This window comes from Calidris pugnax, unplaced genomic scaffold (assembly GCF_001431845.1).
Source record: "Calidris pugnax isolate Ruff unplaced genomic scaffold, ASM143184v1 scaffold518, whole genome shotgun sequence".
Taxonomy (NCBI): Eukaryota; Metazoa; Chordata; class Aves; order Charadriiformes; family Scolopacidae; genus Calidris; species Calidris pugnax.
In genome coordinates this window covers 391,390-413,460 of record NW_015091362.1, presented here as the reverse complement: position 1 = coordinate 413,460, position 22,071 = coordinate 391,390, and the positions used below count along the sequence as shown (strand labels likewise).

At 49.3% G+C, this 22,071-nt stretch overlaps 2 protein-coding genes across 4 annotated transcripts in view; both read right to left on the bottom strand.

Moving 5' to 3' along the window:
- Nucleotides 1-332, bottom strand: part of SLA2 (Src-like-adaptor 2) — a 4,141-nt gene extending 3,809 nt beyond the window's left edge. For both annotated transcript variants that reach the window (XM_014961157.1, XM_014961158.1), the window contains exon 1: nt 13-332. The gene's annotated coding sequence lies outside the window, so the exon portion shown is untranslated. The remainder of the gene's footprint in view (nt 1-12) is intronic.
- A 2,295-nt stretch (nt 333-2,627) lies between these two features.
- NDRG3 (NDRG family member 3) overlaps nt 2,628-22,071 on the bottom strand; it is a 71,821-nt gene continuing 52,377 nt past the window's right edge. Inside the window, exons 5-18 of one of the 2 annotated variants that reach the window (XM_014961186.1) lie at nt 16,334-16,439; nt 15,515-15,635; nt 14,623-14,685; nt 14,229-14,289; nt 12,620-12,706; nt 12,044-12,100; nt 10,781-10,884; nt 10,474-10,539; nt 8,837-8,888; nt 7,428-7,475; nt 6,708-6,743; nt 6,564-6,615; nt 4,660-4,698; nt 2,628-4,155 (exon numbers count right to left, since the gene is read on the bottom strand). In XM_014961186.1, the coding sequence (XP_014816672.1) occupies nt 3,977-4,155; nt 4,660-4,698; nt 6,564-6,615; nt 6,708-6,743; nt 7,428-7,475; nt 8,837-8,888; nt 10,474-10,539; nt 10,781-10,884; nt 12,044-12,100; nt 12,620-12,706; nt 14,229-14,289; nt 14,623-14,685; nt 15,515-15,635; nt 16,334-16,439 (1,071 nt within the window). In that variant the 3' untranslated portion in view covers nt 2,628-3,976. The remainder of the gene's footprint in view (nt 4,156-4,659; nt 4,699-6,563; nt 6,616-6,707; nt 6,744-7,427; nt 7,476-8,836; nt 8,889-10,473; nt 10,540-10,780; nt 10,885-12,043; nt 12,101-12,619; nt 12,707-14,228; nt 14,290-14,622; nt 14,686-15,514; nt 15,636-16,333; nt 16,440-22,071) is intronic. The other variant, XM_014961187.1, reaches the window with a different exon arrangement.

Here is a 22,071-nt window from a genome sequence, read left to right as displayed (position 1 = left end):
AATCCCACTTACCTGCCCCTCCTTGCGATCACCCTTGTGTAGGAGGCATCTGGGCAGGTGGGGTGCTGCTCCAGAGCAGTGGGTCCTCAGGACATGAGTTTGCAGGGGGTCCCTCTTGTGCAGTGGCTCTCCCTCATGCAGGGCAACCCCTTGCAAGACCCGCTTGGTTTGCCCTCCTGCCCCCGCTCCAGCTCTCTGTGTGCTCAGGGGCCGGGGCTGCTCCCGGCAGAGCTGGGGCGAGGGGTGCGAGGCCGGGGCTGCGGCTGCCTCTGCTTCCTGTGACGTGTGTGCGCTGCAGTGGGGTTTTCTCGATTTCACTCGACCACCACGCTTCTCGGCTGTGTCTCTTGGGGGACAAAGCCTATGAAAATCCCCGAGGGCACTCAAGGCGCTATCGTCATTGCATGGGATTTGGCGGGGGGTGGGGAGGGGGAGGAAAGAGGGAGGGATGGGCAACACACGGTGGGACCAGAACCAGGACTCAGCAGTTGAGGCTGTTACAAGCACCGTGCCCAGCCAGGACAAACACCAGGGGTCCCAGGGTCCCTCCCAGGGCCATGCACTGCCCGCAGGACACTGGGCGGGGGATGTGTGCCCCCCAGTGCAATGCTGTTCCATGGTAAGTCCAGCCGTGCCAGTGCCAGGCTGGGTTATGTGTGAGGGGTAAAGGCAGCCCCACACAGCTTTGTGGGGGTGGGGAGGGAGGATGGCAAGGAGGGGGAGCCCCTGAGGTCCCCAGTGCTGCTTTCTCCTCAATGTGTGATTGACACCAGCGTAGCTGTGGCTCCATCTTGAAAACCTTCCTGATCAGCGTCCTTCCCCCATCTGTCACCTCACACTCCTGGCTTAAAAAAAACCACAACCAACCAATCAACAACAACAAAAAAAAAACCACCAAGGAAAAAAAAAATCCCAGTAGCTGCTCTGAGCATCCCAAATCAAAATTTTTGGTTGGTACACCTAACAGAATTACCTGGCACGGCCAAGAAGAGTTTGATGCCATCACCTTCCACCAAGGAGCACGTTCAGCTGTGAGTGCAGTGTCCGCAGCTGGGGCCAGTGCTGGTGCCAGCAGAGCAAAGCTGCCTTGTTGAAGAACTGTGGTTTTCTGGGTGACGTCCATCACAAGCAGCACAGCAACCCGGCAGAAACCTCAGCCCATGGCTGTGAGAGTGGCTTTTTTTTTTTTTCCATCAGTGACCCTAGAGAAACCTTCAGCTTAGCTGAGCTCCTCGAGACTCACCCTGTGCTGCTGATAAAAGAATGCACACTTTTAGCAAAGCAAAGATTTAGAAGCTTAGGCTGGGAATGCCATTGAATGAACCTGTCCCAAGGTTTTAAGCAACTGGGAATTCCATCCTAAGGATGTAGGAGAGGTGGAAAGTGCCAGTTCCATCCGCTTGTCCATGCCCAGCATCCCAACTCCAGACAAAAGAAAGCGGTCTAGAAAACACTCTGGCATTTTAGAGGGACCAAGTCTGACCTCAGAGCTACCCCTCGAGCTGTGCCAATGCACCCACCTCAGCTGGCGGTGTCCAGGTCCCACCCCGGCAGCCAGCAGAGCTTTGGAAGCCCAGCCCAGCCCAGCCCAGCGAAGCCTAAGCTCAAGCTCTGCTCCTGGATTTGGCTGGTATTGTTCTTGCCACCCAAAGAAACATTTTGTTCTTTATTAAACTCATTCCTCAACTTTTATTTAGCTTTGATTTTATTTTTATTTTTTTTTAACAGGAAAAGCAAAACACTCGCTCATGTGAAAGCAAGCTTACTTTTTCCAGTTATCCTTCGGTTAATAAATATATATCAACCCACAAATCTTGCCTTGTTGCCTATGAACCATCATGGCAACAAAGCTCTCTTCTTAATCACTCCCCCTTCCAAATTGCTAAAAAATCTCATCTATTTACTCTCCTGGGTTCCTTGTCCACGGGCAGCTGTAGCTTTGAACTCTCCTGCTCCACATAGCCAGTACTCAGTGAGCTCACATCAACACCTGCTGTGGCATTATTTCCTCTTAACTAATTTTATTGTCATTTTAATATTGTGTTTGCCTTTCTTTTGGTCTGTTGCTGTATTTTCATAAGGGAACTCAAGGAAGAAGCATTTCTCAGCGTAGTTAGCTGGCATTAAATCCGAGTGCTGCACAGACATCAGCTCCTCTTGTGTACGTTGCTTTGCATCCAGCACTTGCGTTAAGCAGCAACAAACTTCACAGGTCTCTGGTGGCCTGATCGCTTTGAAAGTCTCCTGTCTTCTATAGACTCAAACTTGTATTTTTGTTCATTTAATCACTTTGTCACCTCACTACTTGCTGATTAATACAACTGGCCAATTCTTTCCATTTTTCACCTTTCATTCAGTTTACAATTCATGAAATGAATGTCTCACCTCCTGCACAGACCTCCCCAAAGGTTGTCACAGTCACAGCGTGAGGCTGCAGGAGTCCAGCCGCAGCACCTTTAGGTGGCCTCTTCCAGGGGACGGGGCACCCGGCCGTGCTGCTCCCAGGCGGCTGCATGGGGGTGGCCAGTGCTGCCCCTGCCGCGGGGAAGCATTTGCCTCTCACAGCAGGAGACACCAGAACTGACAAAATCGGGTCAAGCCAAGACAAACACCAGGAGCTCACAGGGTAACAATGAAACTCTGTTATAGCTTTATTTAATAACTGGTACAAAGTCCCCCTTAGGCAGAGCCTCCCAGTCCCATTCCCTACCTGAAATGGAGCAGAACATGAGCGTGACCCTCGGAGGAGCTGGCTCCCAGTGAGTCAGGACTGCTCAACACTTAAGAATGTTTTGCTCAGCTATTGAGACAGTAGTAGCCTGACCAGTCATCCCTTTTTTCCCATTAACAGCTAGATCCTGGCATGCAGCAGGCATTCGCCTCCCACCCTCTGAGACCCGGCCAGATGTAAAAAGGCAGCAGGATTGTGAATATCATGAAGGCAGTAAATAGTACCTGCACAGAGGCATTCACTGCTCACAATTCTGACCTGACTCACACAACTGGCCATCTGCCAGCCACCACTTCATTCACTGGCATCTCCTGAGCCTCAGGTAATACCCTGTGCAGACCTCTGCCCACAGTGGCGGCAGCGGGACGCGGAGCTGGCAGTGCAGGAGATTTCTGGATTCCCTCTCCCCCGGCAAGGGGTGCTGCTGCCTGTTTCACAACCTGCTTGATGTTAAAGATTCACCTGTGCCAGGGTAGAATAGTGACTTGGTGTTAACTGCATCTGGCCCTTCTGCAGGAGAGGCAGAGGGTCAGCAAGGCAGTCTGGAAGCCAGGGCTGCTCTAGTTTAATCCCTTGTACACTCGGTTAGTGTTTACTTGTTAATTGCTTTGCCCTTTCAGGAGGCTCAGGTCTCTGCTCCTTCTTAACACACATACAGAGATGAGACCAAGACAGTATTTCTGACCACTTGTTTTCCCCAGGCTGCCTGGCGTTGCCAAGAGTCCTGGGACACAAAGACCTTCTGGTGGGTTCTGTGCTCCAGGCACAGCTCTGCGCAAGAGCATTGCCGGCTCCAGTGCCTGGAGTTTCACATCATCATGGTCTTGCTTTCCCACGTCCCACAGATGCCATACCAACTGCACCACAAGGGTCCTTTAGCAGAAGCACAACTAGAAAGCAATTCTAAACCTCACAAAGCCACAAATTATATTTAAATGAACAGGGGAGACAACGGCTGTCATCTGGATTGATATACAGCAGAGAAAGGAGATGGCATCAGCATGTACAGTAACATGACTTACTAAGACTGCGGAATGTTAACGAGTTTTAAAGAGGCTCTGATGCCAAGGGCATACAGAAAGGACCAAAGTAATGCCAAGTACAGACTACCAAGGAGGTGGCAGCTCAGATGGGCATGCACAAGTTAGAGAGAACAGTTAATGCCATGTTGAATGAAATGGTAGATTCTGAGTGGGTTCAGTGGGGGCAAGTGGAGTTGTCTGAATCCAGAAGAGGGGCTCCTGCCTAACAGGATACTTCCATGGTTTGAGGTGCATCCTGGAGGTCAATTCCATCTGGGGTTCCAGCACTTCCTTCACCATGGTTGCTAGTATGAGACCGGCTGCGGATGCTCTCGCCAGAGCCCACGCTAGAGGAGGAGTGAGTACGGGAGCGCATCAGCCTGGTCATACTAGCTGCTGGCACTGCAAGAAAGAACAAGAGTGGGACTTAAAAAAGAGGAAGTTCCTAGAGCAAGTATCACAGTCACTCAGATATGTGTCCCCGGGTAAGCACAGAGAGAGCTATACCCTCAGGAAGAAAACTCACTCTTCACTGCCAAAATTAAGTCTTTGCACAGCTAAAGCAAGATGTTAAGGCCCAATTTCAAAAGGTCCACAGTGAGCAAATGCCAGAAGTCTAACTGATCATTTGCAAGCGTGGTCATGGTGAGTGTCTGTGCAAACCAAGGCAGCTGTTGTACAGATGACCTTTTGAAAGTCAGTCTTGTCACTCTAGAGAACCACAGAGCTGAAGTCATGCAACAATCAACAAAATACAAACGAAAGGTGAAAAAACCATAGCATACACATTATACAATGGATCAGCCTAGCCCGCAGCAGGACATGCCGAGACAGAGCAATGCACCCGGAGAATCATTCAACTCAGTACACAGACTTGGGCCGAGGCGGATGCACAGTTGAAGGTACCTGACTCAGTGCTTAGGTGGCTGAGCTGCACATAAGGGACTGGAAACAACATGAGACAAGGAAAGGGATGAATACAGGAAAGAGCCAATTAGTTGCGGTGTGTGTCCAGCAGCCACACTGCTCCTGGGATCCCCAGCTACTTTCCCTTCCACTCCCAGCTCACACACTGTACTGAAAGCTCCCAATACTTGTGAAAACAGCTACTAATGAGCATCTTGGGGAGATGCCAGGCTGACTTAAAAATCTGTCAATACCAGATCTCTTCAATGCCTTTAGCTGGAAATTGCAATGTACCTGGTGGCCTCTACCTCCCCACCAGACACACCACAACTGCTCAACAGAGATGTCATTTGCCTACATTAGGGAAACTGGGGTGTACTCTGTAACTCCAGATACAGGGCAGAAATTTGTGTCTTTCCTTGAATTGACAGCATCGGGTTTCTGCCAGAAGCCATTACCTTCCACCTGTAGTGTCAGCAGAGGCAGGTCCAACTGTTTTAGCCAATGTGCAGAGGGCACAAGAATAGCTGTTGAGGAACTGACTCGTGCATTTTTAGAAATGGCAAGCTGCTTCTCCCTTGATCTCCCCAAGAGAGGAGGCCTTGCTGGCCAAGCTCAGCAGCACCAACAGAGTCTTGTCCACCAAAGCTGGGAAAACCATTCTGGGACTAGCTGCTAATTCTGGAAGCAGAAAATTACCCCCTGTCCTTCCTCAGTGCTGTGCATCCTATTTGCAAGATATTTGACCTCCAAAGTGCTGTTGAAGTCCTTGCTCTGATGAAGGCACTTGCTGAATTTACTAACACCAGGAACACAAGAGACATAGACACTGGAAATGCTCTCAGGCTGTGAGGCTGAGGGAGCCTTCTCACATGGCACCCTCCTTTGCAGAACCAGGCTCTTCTGGCCAGCCTTGGAGAACACGATTGTGCTACTACATTCATGTCAACTACACATAGCTCTAAGGAAAAGGACAGCTTCTTCTGAGCCCTGACAACCACGAGTTGGAAAAGAACTTCTGGCCATGTGGAGACCACTGGGAGCATCACAGCTGCCACAGTGGCCATGCCTAGTGATTAACCAGCCACATGAACCAACCCCTCTCGTAATTCCAGCTTTTGAAGGTTCATCATGCACAGAAGGGATGTCCTAGCCCTGGCCCCTGTCAGGCAAAACAGAGCTGTGCCAAAGTGCCTGCAATGGAGACAGTGCCCTTAGTGCCCTTAGTGCACTGAGACACCCTTCTCCTGAAGTCACCCCGTAGCAGGGGCAGGGGAGCTGAAGAGCTGTCAGCCTGACACACTCAGACAATCTCTGCCTCCAAGCACAAGGAGGAGCCATAGGGAAGGGTGTGCAATGGATCAAAGCACAGCTCCCTCTGGGCTCCCTGAATGTCTCAGAAGTCACTCAGAGCTCTGTTCTGCCATTAGAGGGTTTCACTCTGAGATATCACTTACCCCTGGTGGGAGTCTGAAAGAAATAGGTATGTCTGATGAGAAAAGAAAAGAGCTCTCATGTATCCATCACAACCGCAAGGCTGAACTGCTAACTCCTTCCCCTCTGAAGAAGGTATGCACAGATTTCAGAAGGTTTACCATTCTTGGGAGCACACTCTTCCGGACTAGCACAAAGACGGACTTACAAGGTTTTACTAACACCAGCAATGAAAAAGGGGTCACTGCTCCAGCTGCAGTGTGGATTAAACACGTCAGGGAACAATGTTGGTTTCTTAAGGCTTGTTAGCACACTAGTTGATTTTTCAGTGTGGATGGATCTCCTGGCAACAACACTAACTCATGGGTAGGGTGGGGACACAGATGCCAATGGGCTCAGATGGACCAGAAAGGCTGAGTTCCCTCCACAACAACCCTGTTCCAAATCAGAAAATTGTGTCTGCCACTTACTGTAGCCCATTCCCTGCACAAAGTACTTGAAGGCTTCCGTCAGCTTGCCAGGCTGTGGAAACAGAAAGTGTGGCTTTAGTGCGAGCAGAGCAAGGGGCTCTGTACAACCCAAACGCCACAGGAGAGCCGAGAGGCGTTTCTCACCTGAACCACCTGGGGCAGGCCCCCACAGTCGGCCATCTGCAACAGGAAACAAAAAGGGAGGTTGAACCCCGTTCTTCCCACCCCAGGAAGACAACCACAGAACCATGCCAGCACCGCCCACCCCACCAGGCTAATGGCATCAGCCTGCACTGCTGCATGAGGCACACTTCCACCATCGCTTCCCTAAAGCTGAAGCAAGGTCGGTCTGGTGATACTTCTCCTGGGAGCCTGTTGCTGAAGGAACCCAGCACCTTGCAGGCTGCATTACCAAGTGATCTCAGGCCATACTTTAGGAGCCCAGGAGTCCCAGGCTCCTCCTGCCACTCTTCCCAAACCTGTCACTTGGCACGTCTGTGCAGCAGCTGTCTGGCACACTGCGGAGCCATAGGTGATGATGGGAAGGACCGGTATAAAGCTAGAAAAAATGATGTGTTGCTGGCAGAGAGCAGGGTGGAGGGCAGGACACCTCTGCTAACTATCAGCAGGTCTTCCTGTTCGGTTGAAGATAACACAGAAATGGCCATAAAGGAGAGATTCTGGGACCCCCTGACAAACTCCCTCTCTCAAGACTGGCTCCACACAGGAGAGAACACTGCCCTGAATGACTCTCCACAAACTTCTTAAAGCTAAAAGCATGGAAGGCAAAAACCTAACTGTAGCTGGCCTCAGCAAAAATAATGTCTTTTTTGCAGGCTGGAATGATTCTGGAGGGGCACTCACCTTCAAAAGGGTAGTTTTGGTTGGGTCAAGACGTGAATTGCATTCGACCTAAAATAAAAGGAGGAAAGAGGGACGTGATATCACACAGAAAACTTGAAGAGTCAGATGTAAAATGTGGGCAGCTGCACCAGAGGCAGTGGCTGTTTTCAGCAATGGGAGCTTCTCTGGGGCCAAGGGCTGAGCAAGAAAGCAGAGAACAATGTGACGCAGAGAGGAAAGGCAGGTGTTCCCACCCTACGGGACCTTGTGGTGACAGAATGCCACTGTTCTGACAGATGGAATGGATCAAGGGAAATCATCCCCTAGTCTTGGGGACGCACCTGGAAACCCTGGTGACTGTTCTGACAAGGAAGACTTAGTCGGGGGAGGGAGACTTCTGTGCAGTGCAGCACGGAGGAGGATCACTCCGGCCAGACAAAGGAGGCCATGACCACCTCTTCTCAGCAAGGCTGCTGCAAAAACAAGGGAATGGGTGGGGGCCCTATAGGAAAAGTAACCCCAGCAGGGAAGATTATCATGAGCTGGGAACCTGGGCAACCAGATAGGCAAGCCAGGATCCATAAGACCCTATCCTGTCCCCCAGTTGTGGATGGGAAGCAATGAGAATCCTCAGGAATAGTGTCCTAGCGAAGTCACAACTTGGATAATGTCTCAGAAAAGGCAACAGGCTATGATGAAAAAACACCCTGCAGCAGTTCTCCATGCACAGCTCCTAGGTTCAAGCTACTGGACTCTACACTCTTCCATGATTTGTTAAGACAACTGCTTTTGTTCACAAGCCCCTGGGCTCCCCACCATCACTGGCTGAAGGGGAGGAGCAACACAACCACATTGCAACTGTGCCATGCCCCATTTATAACTGTGCTGGGAAGGAAGTGGGTTTTAGGTGTCTGCAGACAACAACAGGAAGGAGATGCTTCTAAGTGTTGCTGTCGCTCTGATGCACTGCTTTTGCAGAGCTCTGTGTGACTCCCCACCACAGGAATTGGAGTCACATAGTTTATGTTTAAACCTTAGGCAGCCTCAGTACAACAGCAAGAGAACAGGAATTTCATGACTTGAACTGAACTCCAGGCAAGAGCCTGGCAGAGCTCAGGGGAAGATGTAAGTTCCTGAAAGGGTCCTCTGCATCACTTGTCGAGCAAGACGCTTGGGCACAAAGACTCTTATTCCAGTCTTGCCACCCTCACCTTAGAGCTACCCTTCAGGGCCGTTAAGCCCCCTGAGGCCCAGCTCTCTCACTAGTGGCTGACAGCCTGCAATAGCTGGGGGACAAGAAAAGAGTTTGGGACAAAGAGCCACTTTCTGTGACTAATTCTGTGCAAGGTGAAAGTGCTGCTGGGTGAGGCAGGTTTGCTAAGTGATTTGTGTGGCTAATATGATGAGAGGGAGAGTCCACATATACGTACCACTGCTTCCACAGCAGGCGAGTTGTCACCAACCACTAGCAAGGCAGGGCACCTGGTCAAAACCCAAAACAGAGATGTTACAGTACATCTAAGGAATTTCTGAGAAGGTTGAGCTCTGTGAACCAACAGCCTCATGAGAGGTTAACAATGTTCAGCAAAATCCCTGCCTGCCATCACACCACAGCATTTTGCTGCACCAAAACATCCTCCAGGGCTTGTGCACACGCCCATACTGTCCCCTCCATGCACACCAACTGACAACTACTGCTGCACACATGTTAAAATATGTGCCTAGGGCTGGGAGAAACACCATCTCAGGCTGCAAAAGGGAGCGTGCTCTCTGAAATGAACGCCTGCTAGGAATTTAAGGATAACCACAATCTGTTGGATTTTAATGCTTCTGAGGCTGGCTACTACTCTTCCCTCTATTTCGGTTTAGATTTTAGAAAGAAGCACAGAAGATGTTGGGGAGTATACTGAAAAATGTCATGATATCAAAGCCTCTGTTGGCAAATTTGTGCCTTCATATGCATTTTTATATGTATCGTAATTCTGGAAGACCAATTAACATTCAATGTGTAAAACATACGCAGGAGGTCACTGACCAAGTGGCTGTGAATTTACACTATTCATTTACAGATCAAGGTCCCACTTATGTGTGTTGACTAGATGAAAAAAATGAGACTAGAGAGGCTATGAGCCACAGACCTCAGAGCCAGTGGAGTATAACCTCTAAGGAGACAGAGGGTCTATGTGCAAGCCTAGTGGCACAGAGCACCACACTTCCACAAGAAGTATTTTAAGGGTCTGCAGACCCTTGAATGGACAGACAGTGCTCTGTGGCCTATAGCTGCCTGCAAGACAGAGTGCAGCAGGATTGGCTTTGCCTGAAGAGCAAGCAAGGTAATCCACCTCTTTTAGGTTAGCCAAGACCTAGAGAGTTTCGCTGTGGATGCCTAAAACATTTCTGGGACTGGCAGGAGCATAAGTCCACAGAGCTTCCAAGGAATGAAGAGCAGAGCCTGGGCAGTGGTCTCTAGCCCAGCCTCAGAACTGCAATTCGTAGTCTTCACGTGGTTAACACATTGGAGATAATTTGCCCATTTTGTTTTCTTGCTTGGAATCTGAAAATTTATTCATATTTCCCTTGTGCTGATTATCACTAGTTCTGCAGTGTCTGTCCCTTCTCAACTGTACCCTGCACAGACTACCCCCTCCCAAATGAAAGAGTCACTGCCAGCGTTGGAAAACACCACTGCATTCTCTGCCTTCAGAACCCACTGCCATCTCTGGGACAATTGTGCAGGTAACTTTTTTTCAGTAAGGTGGGGGAAGGTAGTCGGTGACAACAAACCAAAACCTGCCCCCCCTAATTTTTCATGCAAAACAACCAAACTAACAGCTCAGCAAGTACACTTACTCCTCTGCCTTCTGGAGAGTCTCAACGTGCTCTTAACAAAAGGCCTTCCACCTCTCTGCCCCATTCCAGCTGACAGCACTGCACCACAGCCTGGGGCTGTCTGAACAGTCTGCCCACCGCCTGGGCTTGGGGGTTCTTCCTGAGCAGCAGCAACAGCTTCCCTGCTGAAGGGACTGCACAGTAACTAACCAAGACAGGCTAATTCAGAGCAACTTACTTGAGTGTTTTTGCAGTATTTTCATTGATGCCAAGAACTGGTCTCTCAATTTCCAGATCTCTACGACTGAAAGACAAAACAGAACAATTCTCAATCAAATCAGCAGAGGAAACAGGTTATCATGGAAGTATAAAAAATCCAACCAAGAGTGCTGGCTCCAGCAGCCAGGGAACAGGTTGTCACTCTCTGTGTCATGCCATGAGCAGGAGCCCCAGCAGACACCGCCAGGAAACAGGATCCATGCTCTCATGGCAAGCTTGCAGGGAAGCTATGGGAGCAATCGAACAGGCAAAAAAGAATCCTGTACCTGTTGTATGAGGTGAGGAACAGCTGAAGGTTATCTTGGTTAATGTCCTGTGCAATATGAAGTCTGTATGTTTGGATCAAATCTAGATTTGCCTGCAGTTCCTCCTGTAAAAAGCAGAATTGAAAGACAGAGAATGTCATCTTTTTCACAAGTAAAGAAATAATACTCATAAAAGTACTGAAGCATTAAACTGCCTCCATACACGTCACCCCCCTGTGAACAATAACACAGAGGGCAGCGACTCCAGACTGCATTAGCACCTAGGCTACATGAAGTGTTTCTGTAACATGACTGTTAGGTGCCATGCCTTGGAAATGCAACTACACTTTTACAAACAGCAGTGCACATGCTGCTGCAGGAGTACAAAGGTAACTCGAGATGGGATAAGTTAGCTCCCGAGCCTCAGTAATGCTTATGCAGATACAAATCACTCTGGTTTAGGAAAGTCTTCCACTTATGCTTAATGTTAAAGAACCAAAGCTTTATAGGGAAGCCCCAATGCAGGGACCAAAAAAGAATTTAATCCCAACACCCAGTTCTACAAAGAATCTGCATTCCAATAAGAGCTAGAGAGAGACAGAGAGAAATGGGAATGTGAAGAAGCACTACATATAATGAAAGGGCCTGAAAGCAGGGAGAGAACAGCATGTGGTCTAGGCAGGAGGAAGCTACATGACTCCTTCCAGTGCTGATGTGTGCTGTTGCAGGAGGGCTTCAGGTTGGGGACTTCATGTGATATATAGTGCGCATGAGGCACAGACCCTTCCAGGTGCCCAGTAAGCTTGATGGTTGGGAGCCAGCAAATCCCAAACGGAAGGCATTGCTGTATCAAAAGGGCTAGTTTGCCTCTGCTGAAACTGAAGGGGAAGACACAGAGCAGAATGCAGCAGTTGCACATCTAGACACATACGATATCCCACTGTCAGCTCCCAGCTGATCTGTCCTCGACCAGCAGCCCAGATGCTTCCATGCTGGCTAGAGAGAACCAGCGACCACTTGTTTCTGCAGACAGTTGCCTGGGCACCACTAGTGCGTGGGATACGACTTCCTTAACATGTCTGGAGACAGTCAGGGCAAGTGTGACAATGTGCATGCTCCTGGCAGTGTGCAAAGCCCTGATGCGAACTTGACACACAAAGAAGATAGTACTATCTGTGGCAACCCTTATTTGATGGACCAGAGCTATTTCAGAGCAGGTATATACAGAAGTTATAGCTGCAAGTACAGTTGCATGGGCAGTATTAACACCTGCTGGGTACTTACGTGGCCAAAATGATGAGCCAAGACAATATCCACGATGTTGGTTGTCCAGCCTGAAAACTGAAGAGTGACCGTGAATGAGGAGGAGGGAGAGTAACTGGAAAATGCAGTTTCATTACAAATTTCAAAGTGGCTCCTCAGAGTAAAGAAAACAACAAAGAAACTATTCAAGTGATACAAGAAACAAATGCCTGAAGCTTGGGATGGGTGTGCAAGGCTCCAAAGAAGCATGTGCACATATAACACACAGCTCTCCAGAAACTGCAAGTGGCCAGAATAACAGAATAATTAAAAAATCCATTCAACCTCAGCCTGCAAGCATGAGCACTAAACCAGAGGAAAGCTCAGTGCTGAAGAGCCACTCATCTTCAAGCAGTTTACCAGGACTTCTCACTCACACCCACCCCTGCAGTGGAGGCCGTACTACGCCCAGATTGAGAACGCAGCAGGGACAGAAATGAGATTGCAGTTATTGCCATAAACCAACAGATCCCTGTACTCCATCCTTTTTCTTCTAACTCTACACACTATTCATTAAGGACTATGGAGACAAGATGTGCAGGGGAAGAAGAATCTCACCTTGGATGCTGCCCAGTCAATCCAGCCCTTTGCACATGGATCAACATTAATAAGGACAAGTCCCTCCACCAGGTCGGGGTGGCTGAGCTGTGGGGAGAGCACAAACACACTCAGAAAGGTGATTCAGCCCTCACATTGGTCAATGGCAGGTGCAACATCTGCAAAGCTTCTTGACAAAGGAAGACAGAGTGAAACAAAGACTAAACAGGGAGGTCCTTCTGTGCTGGGCAGCCAGTGGCCTTTCCAGAGCTGGCCAGCTTACTCAGCTGCTGGCGCTGAGGGGCTGACCACTCACACAGCACCCACAGCCCGAGCACTGTCTCCTGGTGACCCACACATCTGGTGCAGCCACAGGTCTGGCTCAGGCTCCTGTGTGTTACAGGGCTGTGAGCAGTGACTGTCTCTGCTCCTATCTGGCACCTCTGGGAAGGACCTGGACAAACTCCTGTGCCTGGAGAGCACCTCCTTCCACTCCTCATAGGAGAGCCAGTGTCCCAGTGATGTGACAAAATGGCAAGATTTGGCAAATGGCACAGGCATTGCCTGTGGCTGAGGCCCTGCGAGCACCTGCGGGCTGAGCTGGGGCCTGGGAAGCTCCAACACAGGGGCACCTGCCCCAGCGGAGGCAACCCCAACAGCCACAGGTCACCTTGGGGAGGTGTGGGGAGCACAGATACAAGATATTTTGAGAACTGCTTGCAAACACAAGCCCAGAAATCTAACACAACCAGAGAATGTTGAGCTCTAGGCTCACTGCAAGGCTGAAATCTTTCGGCAGCCCTTCTGCTCCATTGTGTAGATTAGCACTGGTTACACAGAAGGAAACAACTCTGTCAGAGGAAACTGTCTGCAATCCAGGCAGCTGGCAAGGGCTTTCTGGCCTTGAGGACACTGAGCTGAGGACAAAAGCTTCTTTGCGTGACCTTCTCTTTAGCAAGACTGAAAACTAAACAAGATACTAAAGGTAAGGAAGAGAGCAAACCACAGTGCCTCACACTGCCCCAGGCTCAACCCTGACTGGAAGAAATAGGAAGCATTTTGTAGGAGGGGCAGCTGCATGGTGAAGTGGCTTTAAGAAGCAACTTGAAGCAAACTTTACTGAGAATGTCAGATTTCTGTATCTTTTTCAAACGCTATTTCTGAAAGACTCAGACAAATTCCTGGGCCACTAAACTATGTCCACTGATCTCACATGCTTATAAACACTGCGCTAGAGAGAAATGTAGAAGTACCAAGATAAAGCTAACACTCTCTTGTCAAAGGGTGGAATGCAAACTCTTCATCAGCGCTGGTTCACAGCACGTCACCAAATCAATTGTTTGGTGTCACAAACACTGGAAACAGCATACAGTAACGCAGCCGGGCTGGATATTCCTAGCAGCCACAATGGGCTCTGCTGACTCAAAGACATCACATTACAATCCTTCCATGTCTGGCATAGCTTCAGAGTAACCTTGGCTGCTCCAATTTAACCATCTGGTTGCTCTCACAGGGCTCCCTGCAGGCCTACTGTAATTACTGCTACTTTGCCCGTGCCCCACAAATGACTTGTTTGATCAGTGGAAGACCACAGCTTACATAAGTCACAAGGAAATTAAGATACACTTACTGCACACTTGCTGAGGATGTAAGCGCCAGCTCCCAGTCCAATCCCGATGAAGCTTTTCAGGCTGAAAAACAGGCATTTCACAATCAGCAAAGCTAACTCAGGCTCACACCTGAAGCACCCCTACAGGCAATGCCTTTCTCCTCTCTGCATCCATCTGCTGTTCACTTATGGTTCATTTTCAAAACAATCCAGCAATGATGCAGCAGCCATAAGCTGTCTCACGTGGCAGACAATACTCCCAGCATAAGAACCAGGCAGGGTTACACCGGTTAGAAGATGCTGAGGCCTTTTGGGACAACTCATTGATCAGATCAGATGTCGCGAGCAGAGAAAGAGGTAGGTGCTGGAATGGCTGTATCCAGCTGGCTCACCCCGTTTCCTTTCAGAGACTTACTTCAGGTGTGTCAGAACAGCGGGCAGCATTTCAGCCAGTTCATCCATACTGGGATACTGGTACCTGAAAACCAAGAGAGAAACTGAAATCAAAGCACCTCCAAATACAGCCCAACAGCAGTTACCTTCCAGTTCTATAAAACATAGGAGAGACAAACCCTACAGGAGAGATGGGGAGGAACTCTTGATCAGGGAGTGTAGCGATAGGACGAAGGGTAATGGTTTTAAACTGAAAGAGGGGAGATTTAGATTAGATACTAGAAAGAAATTCTTTTCTGTAAGGGTGGTGAGACCCTGGCCCAGGTTGCCCAGAGAAGCTGTGGCTGCCCCATCCCTGGAGGGGTTCAAGGCCAGATTGGAGGGGGCTTGGAGCAACCTGGTCTGGTGGGAGGTGTCCCTGCCCAGGGCAGGGGGTTGGAACTTGATGATCTTTATCCTCCCTTCCAACCCAAACCATTCTATGATTCCATGACATGAAATATCTGACAGGCATGTGAAAATGTGATTATTTTGCAATGGTACTGTATATTCCAGCCAACTGCATGGATCCCACCCTCAGAGCAAGACTAACAGAGAGCTGTGGTTTTTTGGGCAGTCAGACTTCTGTGGGAGGTGGACAGACAGAGCAAGGAATGCCAGCAAGACTGCAGTGTGCTAGGCTCCTGCTCAAGGCAGAAAGCTGGTACCAGCACTCACCACTAGTGAGGACTTTACCCATGCCTCAGTAATAGGAGAATTCCCTGAACACACCATGGGAAGTCTCATCTTCCCATTTCCTCTGCTCCTGTAAGCTGCCTCCCTACTAATGCTTGGCAGTCCCGGTTAGCTTAAACTGGGCGCTGCCTCAGTCCAGACCACATCTGGAACAACAAGGGTCTCTGCAGAGTTCTTACCCAGACGGGAATGGGGGGGCTCCTTCCTGCTGGCCTGGTGCATCCACATGGCACACAGCAAAATGCTGAGTGATCTCTTGCATGTCTTCAAAGTTGAAGAATGCATTAAAACAGGATTTGTCTACAACAACAACACAAAAAAAGAAATGAGAGATTTCCTGAAGTTTTATTGTGCTCTACCCTCCAAACACACACCTGCGTGAGCGCACACACCTGTGTGAGCCCACCCCCCTGCTGAGCCTCTGGGCAGCGGATGCTGGGTGACACGCACTGCTGTACCCCCCAACTGCAACACAGCCCCAGTCCAGTGACTGCCACGACCGGAGGGCAGGCAGAGAAACAACACCCCAGCATGCATGCCCAGGAAAAAAGGGCTTTGCAGCACTTGGGTACCCACAGTACGTACTGAGGAGCACTTGTGTGAACATAACAGGACATGCTGGGTGGAAAGGCACGTGGAAAGAGCAACTGAGCTCACTAGAAACATTACACAACTTCTGCAGCCTTGTAGAAGGGATTTGCTCACCTGCCCAGCATCCAGGGAATGGATGCCTTCTGGCAGCTCTATCACACAGCACAAGTCAGCTACAGCACCACAGTATGGTGGGTGAACCTACTTCCACCTAGGCCCTACCTTTCAAGGGCTGTTGGAACAGACAGGGATGTGCCACGTGCTCTCTCTCTTGCAGACCTTTATTTTTTTACCCTGGAATGACTTGTCTCATCTCAGTTCCAGGACAGCCCCGCTGGTCCCCCACCGTTAAAAGCAAATAGCACAACCAAACACTTTTTCAGGGTCCTGGGAATGCAAGAGCTTACGGTTGAGGCCAATGTCGTGGTATGTGAGGATGACAGGTCTGTTCCCCTTGGGTGTGCCCCGCATGGTGACATGGACCACTCCAAAAGCTGTCTCAATGTCATGTTCCTGCAGAGAGAGAAGAAGGAGCCTCAGTGTCAGGTGTGCTGCCTGTGCTACGGGGCACCCTAACTGAAGGCCAGCAGCAAGGGCCTCACCCACACTTTAACATTGCTCTTCTGTCCAAAGCTGGTGGCTCAGTATAGATCCTGCAATCTGCAACCCTGCCCAACCTCTCTCTTCAACCACTACCAAAAGCAGGTTACATTTGTACAGATGTGTGAAGGGTTTGGGGCTGCGTCTTCCTGTGACCAAGATCCCATTTCAATGGCCTTTAGTGACATTGCTGCACTATAGCAGAAGTCAGATACGCATCTCTAGGGGTTCATGGCATCATGAATGCAGGTCCTCTCCCACAGCCAAGCCTCTGATCCCCAGCTGGCACCCCTCTCCTTCCAGCCCACAAGTCTCTCTTCAGGGTGCCTCCCACCCAAACCCCTGAGAACATTCTGTCTGCGGGCAAGCTGACGTGAGGGGACACAGCAACGTCCGAGAGGCTGGCAGCAGTGCCAGCTCCTGGGGACCGTGTACCAGAGCCTTTTGGAAGCAGGATGACAAGACAGAGCAGGCAGATGGCTGGGAGAGCAAAGAGACCCAAGCTCTGCTGATCCAGTCACTGGCTGCCAGGGAGGCTATACCCATCCATGGGGGAGCAGATGGCAGCTTTTCCTTTCAACAGCATTCAAAACAAAAGACACAGATCCACATGTACCTGTTCTCCCTGGCAGCCCCACCTTGGCCACTTGGCCAAGAGCCCACCAGATCTTGCCCACGCTGCTGCACAAATGCTGGCTGAGTTGCCATCCCAGGGAAGGCTGAGCACTGGGCCTTAACCAAACACTTTTTTTTCCCTGCTGCCAGGTTTGGTAACATGACAGTAAAACACCCTTAGGCTCCTCCAGCAGCTGGCACAGACACAGGAGGTTATGCTGGTTTCCAGCTGGGTATCAGTGGAGCAGTTTCATGACCCGTTTCATGATTACTTGCCAGCAAAACTATGTGCCTTTTCCCAAGCAAAATATTGAGGGCTTTTTGCCCTGCACCTTGCATAAGATAGCAAGAGGACCATGAGGCCTCTGGATAGCTCTCCAGTACTTGTCCAGTGCAGAAACAGAAGCCAAACCTCACAATGATGAACACATGTACCTATGAAGTTTTCTGAGTTTAACTAAAATAGCTGCAAACACATTTATACGAACATTGATCTGAGATAACTATGGACTTTGAAGAAGCTGTGGAGATGGCAGTAAGGCTGGGTACATGGTATCATCTGTAAGTCCTTTCTCTCATCAGAAATCAAAGGAGGGACATATTCTGTTTTACAGACACTGTAAAAAGCAATGATTATTTTTTTGGTATTAAACAAACACCTGCTTAGGGAATAGCCTTGTGGTTCAGCATGAAGACAGGACACTACAACCTCAAAAACATTTTTTACCACTTTACACAAAGTATGGGAATTATTTTATTTTTTTTTAAACTGTAATTTCCAGTAACCTGAAAGTGGTTAGACCAAACCAGGAGGGGTGAGAGCACCTGGCATCAGAAATTCACCTCACCCCTCCTTTCTGGGCACTCTCAAGGGCTGGCTGTGGGCCAGACTGGCTTAGTTCTTGCAGTGAAAGGTCCTCCTAGCCCACCCTCCCAGCTCTGCTTCTTTTCAGGGGCCCCAAAGCCTCTCCCCTTCCCGCAGAAGCATGGCAACAGGAGTAAAATGCCACAGCCAAATGACCCCAGGCAGCCTGAAGCCTTCTCCAGCTTGGCTTTGAAGGACAAAAAGACACGTCTGACTGCCATTGTCCCCAGAAAGGGGTTGGGTTTTACTTGCGCACAGCTGGGCACTGTGCACATGGAGAAGGTGGAAGAGCTACAAGCAGCAGGGACCTGCCTGCAGCAGAGGCAGGCGAGGTTTGCCAGCCCAGTGCTCACCCGGCTTCCCTTAGGAGAGGGCTCTGGCCAAGGCCTCCTGTGCAGGTAGGAGACGACCCGTCTGCGTGTGCGAAGCAGCCCAGCCCACGCAGCAGCACTGTTGCCCTTGCATGGGCAGACGAGGAAGCCCAGGGCACAGCCTCTGTCTCCTGAGCCCCTGTGGAACCACCAGGCTCTCCCCTTGCCTCTCTTCTCAGCCCTGTACTGCTTTGCTATGCTGGGTGCAGCCCTCTGCAGTACTCCAGCAGGATGTGTCCTACAGCCATAGCAGTGGCCCCTCACTTCAGTGTTCTCCAAGTTCACAAGTGTTAATGAGTCCTTTAACAAAAGTGGCCACTTTTGGAGGAGGCCAAGGGTGGCAACTGGCCGTGCACGTGGCTGAAACGGCAAAGTGCAGGGAACTCATGGAAGAGCCCAGCAAGTGCCACAGCAGCCAGAACTGCGCTCCCCTACACGTCTTTGCTGAGCAGGTGGGTGACTGCTATTAAATGCAGGTCTCTGCCAGCTCTGGCAGTTGTTGATCTCTTCCATAAGCAACTTTAACTCACTGACCTGTCAGGAAATGATCCAGCTGCATTTTTTTAATTTTATTTTTTTTTTTTAATATCTTACTTTGTTAGATTTCTGCCAGGTCAATGAGTTAAGAAGCTCACAGAAGAGTCTGGCAAATGCTGGTCCTGGGGAGTGCATGGGGTGGCAGAAGAAACAGCCCTGCCCTGAGCAGTTTAACCCTGTCCAGATAAACTGACTCACTTCTCGTGAAACTGCACCTTTGGAGGACCAGGGAGGGCTTTATAAGCAGCAGCAAAAGATCGACTATCAAACAGAAGCACAAAATCCAAACTGAGCCAACAGTGAGAAAAGTACAGAAATCAATAAAAGAGCTGATGATATTTTAAAAATCAGCAATGCAATCAATCAGCAATTTTTTGGAAGTCCATTCAAACCTACTGCTAAGGTCACACATACTTCCACTAGGTAGAATACTGGACAAGGTACTAGAAACAGAAACACCCACCTCTCTTCAGAGCGTTTTGTTCCAGCACCTCAATATGCTTCATATTGCAACACCCTGCATTTTAGTTTTCCAAAGTTGAGCTTGGGTCTTAGCTCTCTAGTAGGGAAGGAAAAGAGTTTCCTTGAGCTAAAAGTCAATCCTTGCTCTCCCACTTACTTTGACTTGGCAGAGTGTATAAACTGTGATTTGGGGAAATGAGACAGTCGTCGAGAAGTTTTCATGTCACCACTAGGCACTAGCCCAGTCTAACGGGTACTTGCCTCACTACTCCCTCAATCACATTATGATTCAAATACAGGGAATGTCCACTGAAGATGGAGGCAACTTGAAAAATCCCATCTTTAGCAGATCTCAGCAAGCTGCACTTTACAAAATTTAAGATGCTAAATTTCTGCAGACTTCTTACTCTGCCCTGTACAAAGCCTTGCACTGGGAGTACTTAAAGTTATTTCTTTTTTTTTCCTGCTAGTTCCCAGGCAAGATGGAAATCCTCCTCCTGGGAAACAGTTTCCCTCCTCTGCCTCCTCTGGTTAAAACCTTTTACCTTTTTAAGGCTTTTTCCAAGGTCTACAAAGCAAGTAGCAGAAACTGCTTCTACATTTGCTTTTTTAGCTACACATTCCAACATTGTGCTGATCTCCTTTTCAAGATTACCTGGAGAGATAAGACTGAGTTTTACCCCTACCTTCCCTACAGGTAATTCCACCCCCATTTTTCCAGTGAACTTCATTTTCTCTGAAACTTTGCCCTCTACCTTTAGGGCTTTTATCTTGACCTATGATTGCAAAGGACAAAAACATTCTCAGACGTCACACAATTACAGCACGTGTGACTTCTCTGTCACCTGCTCTCCCTCACATCAAAGCCAAAGGACGGCACCTCCTGGTGCAAAGGACAGGACAGAGGCAACTCCTTAATACAGAACTTAGGTATCATGCTTAAGATGGCAGCAACAGTCTCTACACTTATAAGATACAACTTCTTCCTTGAATTGGCCAAAAAAAGTTACCTCATTACATCATTACAGGTTTATTACTCTTCCAAACATGGAGGAGAATAACCCAGTTACAATCGGTACCAGAGCACTCGGTGAGAGAAGAGCAGCTTCACAGGTTCTGCCCTTGCCAAAAGTGCTTTCTTCACGTCCTTCCTGTAGAGACGCCTTCCCTGGCAGCCACCCCGCGAGGCGTCCTGCCTGCGTCACACAGTCACTGGAACCGCTACCCCTCCTGATTCTGATTGCTCTCTCCTGGGATTTGCCCATTGATCGTGTAGAAACGTAGTGTTGGAAAGCATCAATGACTTGTAATCTTCACCTCTCAGACACTGGCACACTTTGTTTGTATCTGCTCAGGCCAGCTCTGACACAGAGCAGCAGCACGGCTTGAGCGGAGACTCCAGCTACAGGCTGAACAGGGATGGGGTCCAGAGTGCAGGGACGCAGTGACAGGAGAAGACAAGTGGAAAAGAAGTGGCCAGCAGATAGCCAGGTTTTACCAAATGTGCAGTCTGCAAAACACGGGAGATGAATGCAAGAGAAGATGATGATCTGCATTTGTGTTTTGAAAAGCTTGATAAAATGTAATTTTCACTGAGGGACTGGAAACTTCACCAGAAGTCTCTCTGAAGAGATTTTATCTTCTGCCCTTATTTGTACAGTAGATAAAAAATAAACAGCAGCTGCAGACAACCTGCTGTAAAAGGGAACTCAAGAGCAGAGGCACCCTCGCTCTCGGCAGCCTGCCCTCGCTGGCCACAGGCACAAAACTCGTGACGCACACACAGCAAAGAGCAGTGCTGGGGGAACAGAGAGGGACACAAGTCCTCTGCAGGCAGCTACTATTGATCAACTCCAATAAGCTGGGAAACACTGCTTCAAAAACAGCAGTTCCCTCCAGGCATGGATGAGAAGAGCAATGACGGAGGAGGACCAGGGGGTGTGGAGATCAGCTGTAGCCGGTCAGACCAAAGGCTCAGCTAGCCTCCTACTCTGACTTCAAGAGCACACGCTTGTGGAAAAATAAAATAGGGCAAGCACGTAGTAATATTTCATCAAACACCTGCATCTTGCAACAGTTTCCCTTAATTTTATTAACATCCAACTATCTGTAGGTTAAAAGAGACTTCCTGAACTAGAGGTGTGGTACTCCCTTTGACTTTCTCGTCTGAGAACTGGGGAGTCATCCCCTGCTATCTGTGCCTTAGGCATCTGCCTCACCCTGTGACCAGAAAAGCCAAAGCTTAACAATGTGCAGGGTGAAGAACCACTTTGTTTCCAACCTAGTATCTGCTGGATTTGCATGAGATTCCCCCAGTCCTTGGTTTGGAAGATGGAGAACAACTTATCCCAGTCCACAGCAGGGACGACCTAACAGCTTCTTGCAATCCCCTTCACGTGCCCCTTTCTGGTCTGACATACACTGCACTATTGGGCCAGTCCCAGTACATCAGCTTGTTTCTGACCATACTGCTGTTCTCCACAACTGCTCTGTCCTTTCTAAGACAAGGGCAGTACGTCAAACACATGTGGGCGTGCTGTGGATTTACAGGGTAGCACAATGAGGTCATTTTGTTCTCTGTTCCTGATAAACAAGAATTGATTTGCCTTGTGGAAAGCCATGAGCCCGAGCTGACATTTTCACTCATCTCTCACAATGTTAAGGTCTTATGCCTCTGGGTTATCATCAGCCCTGA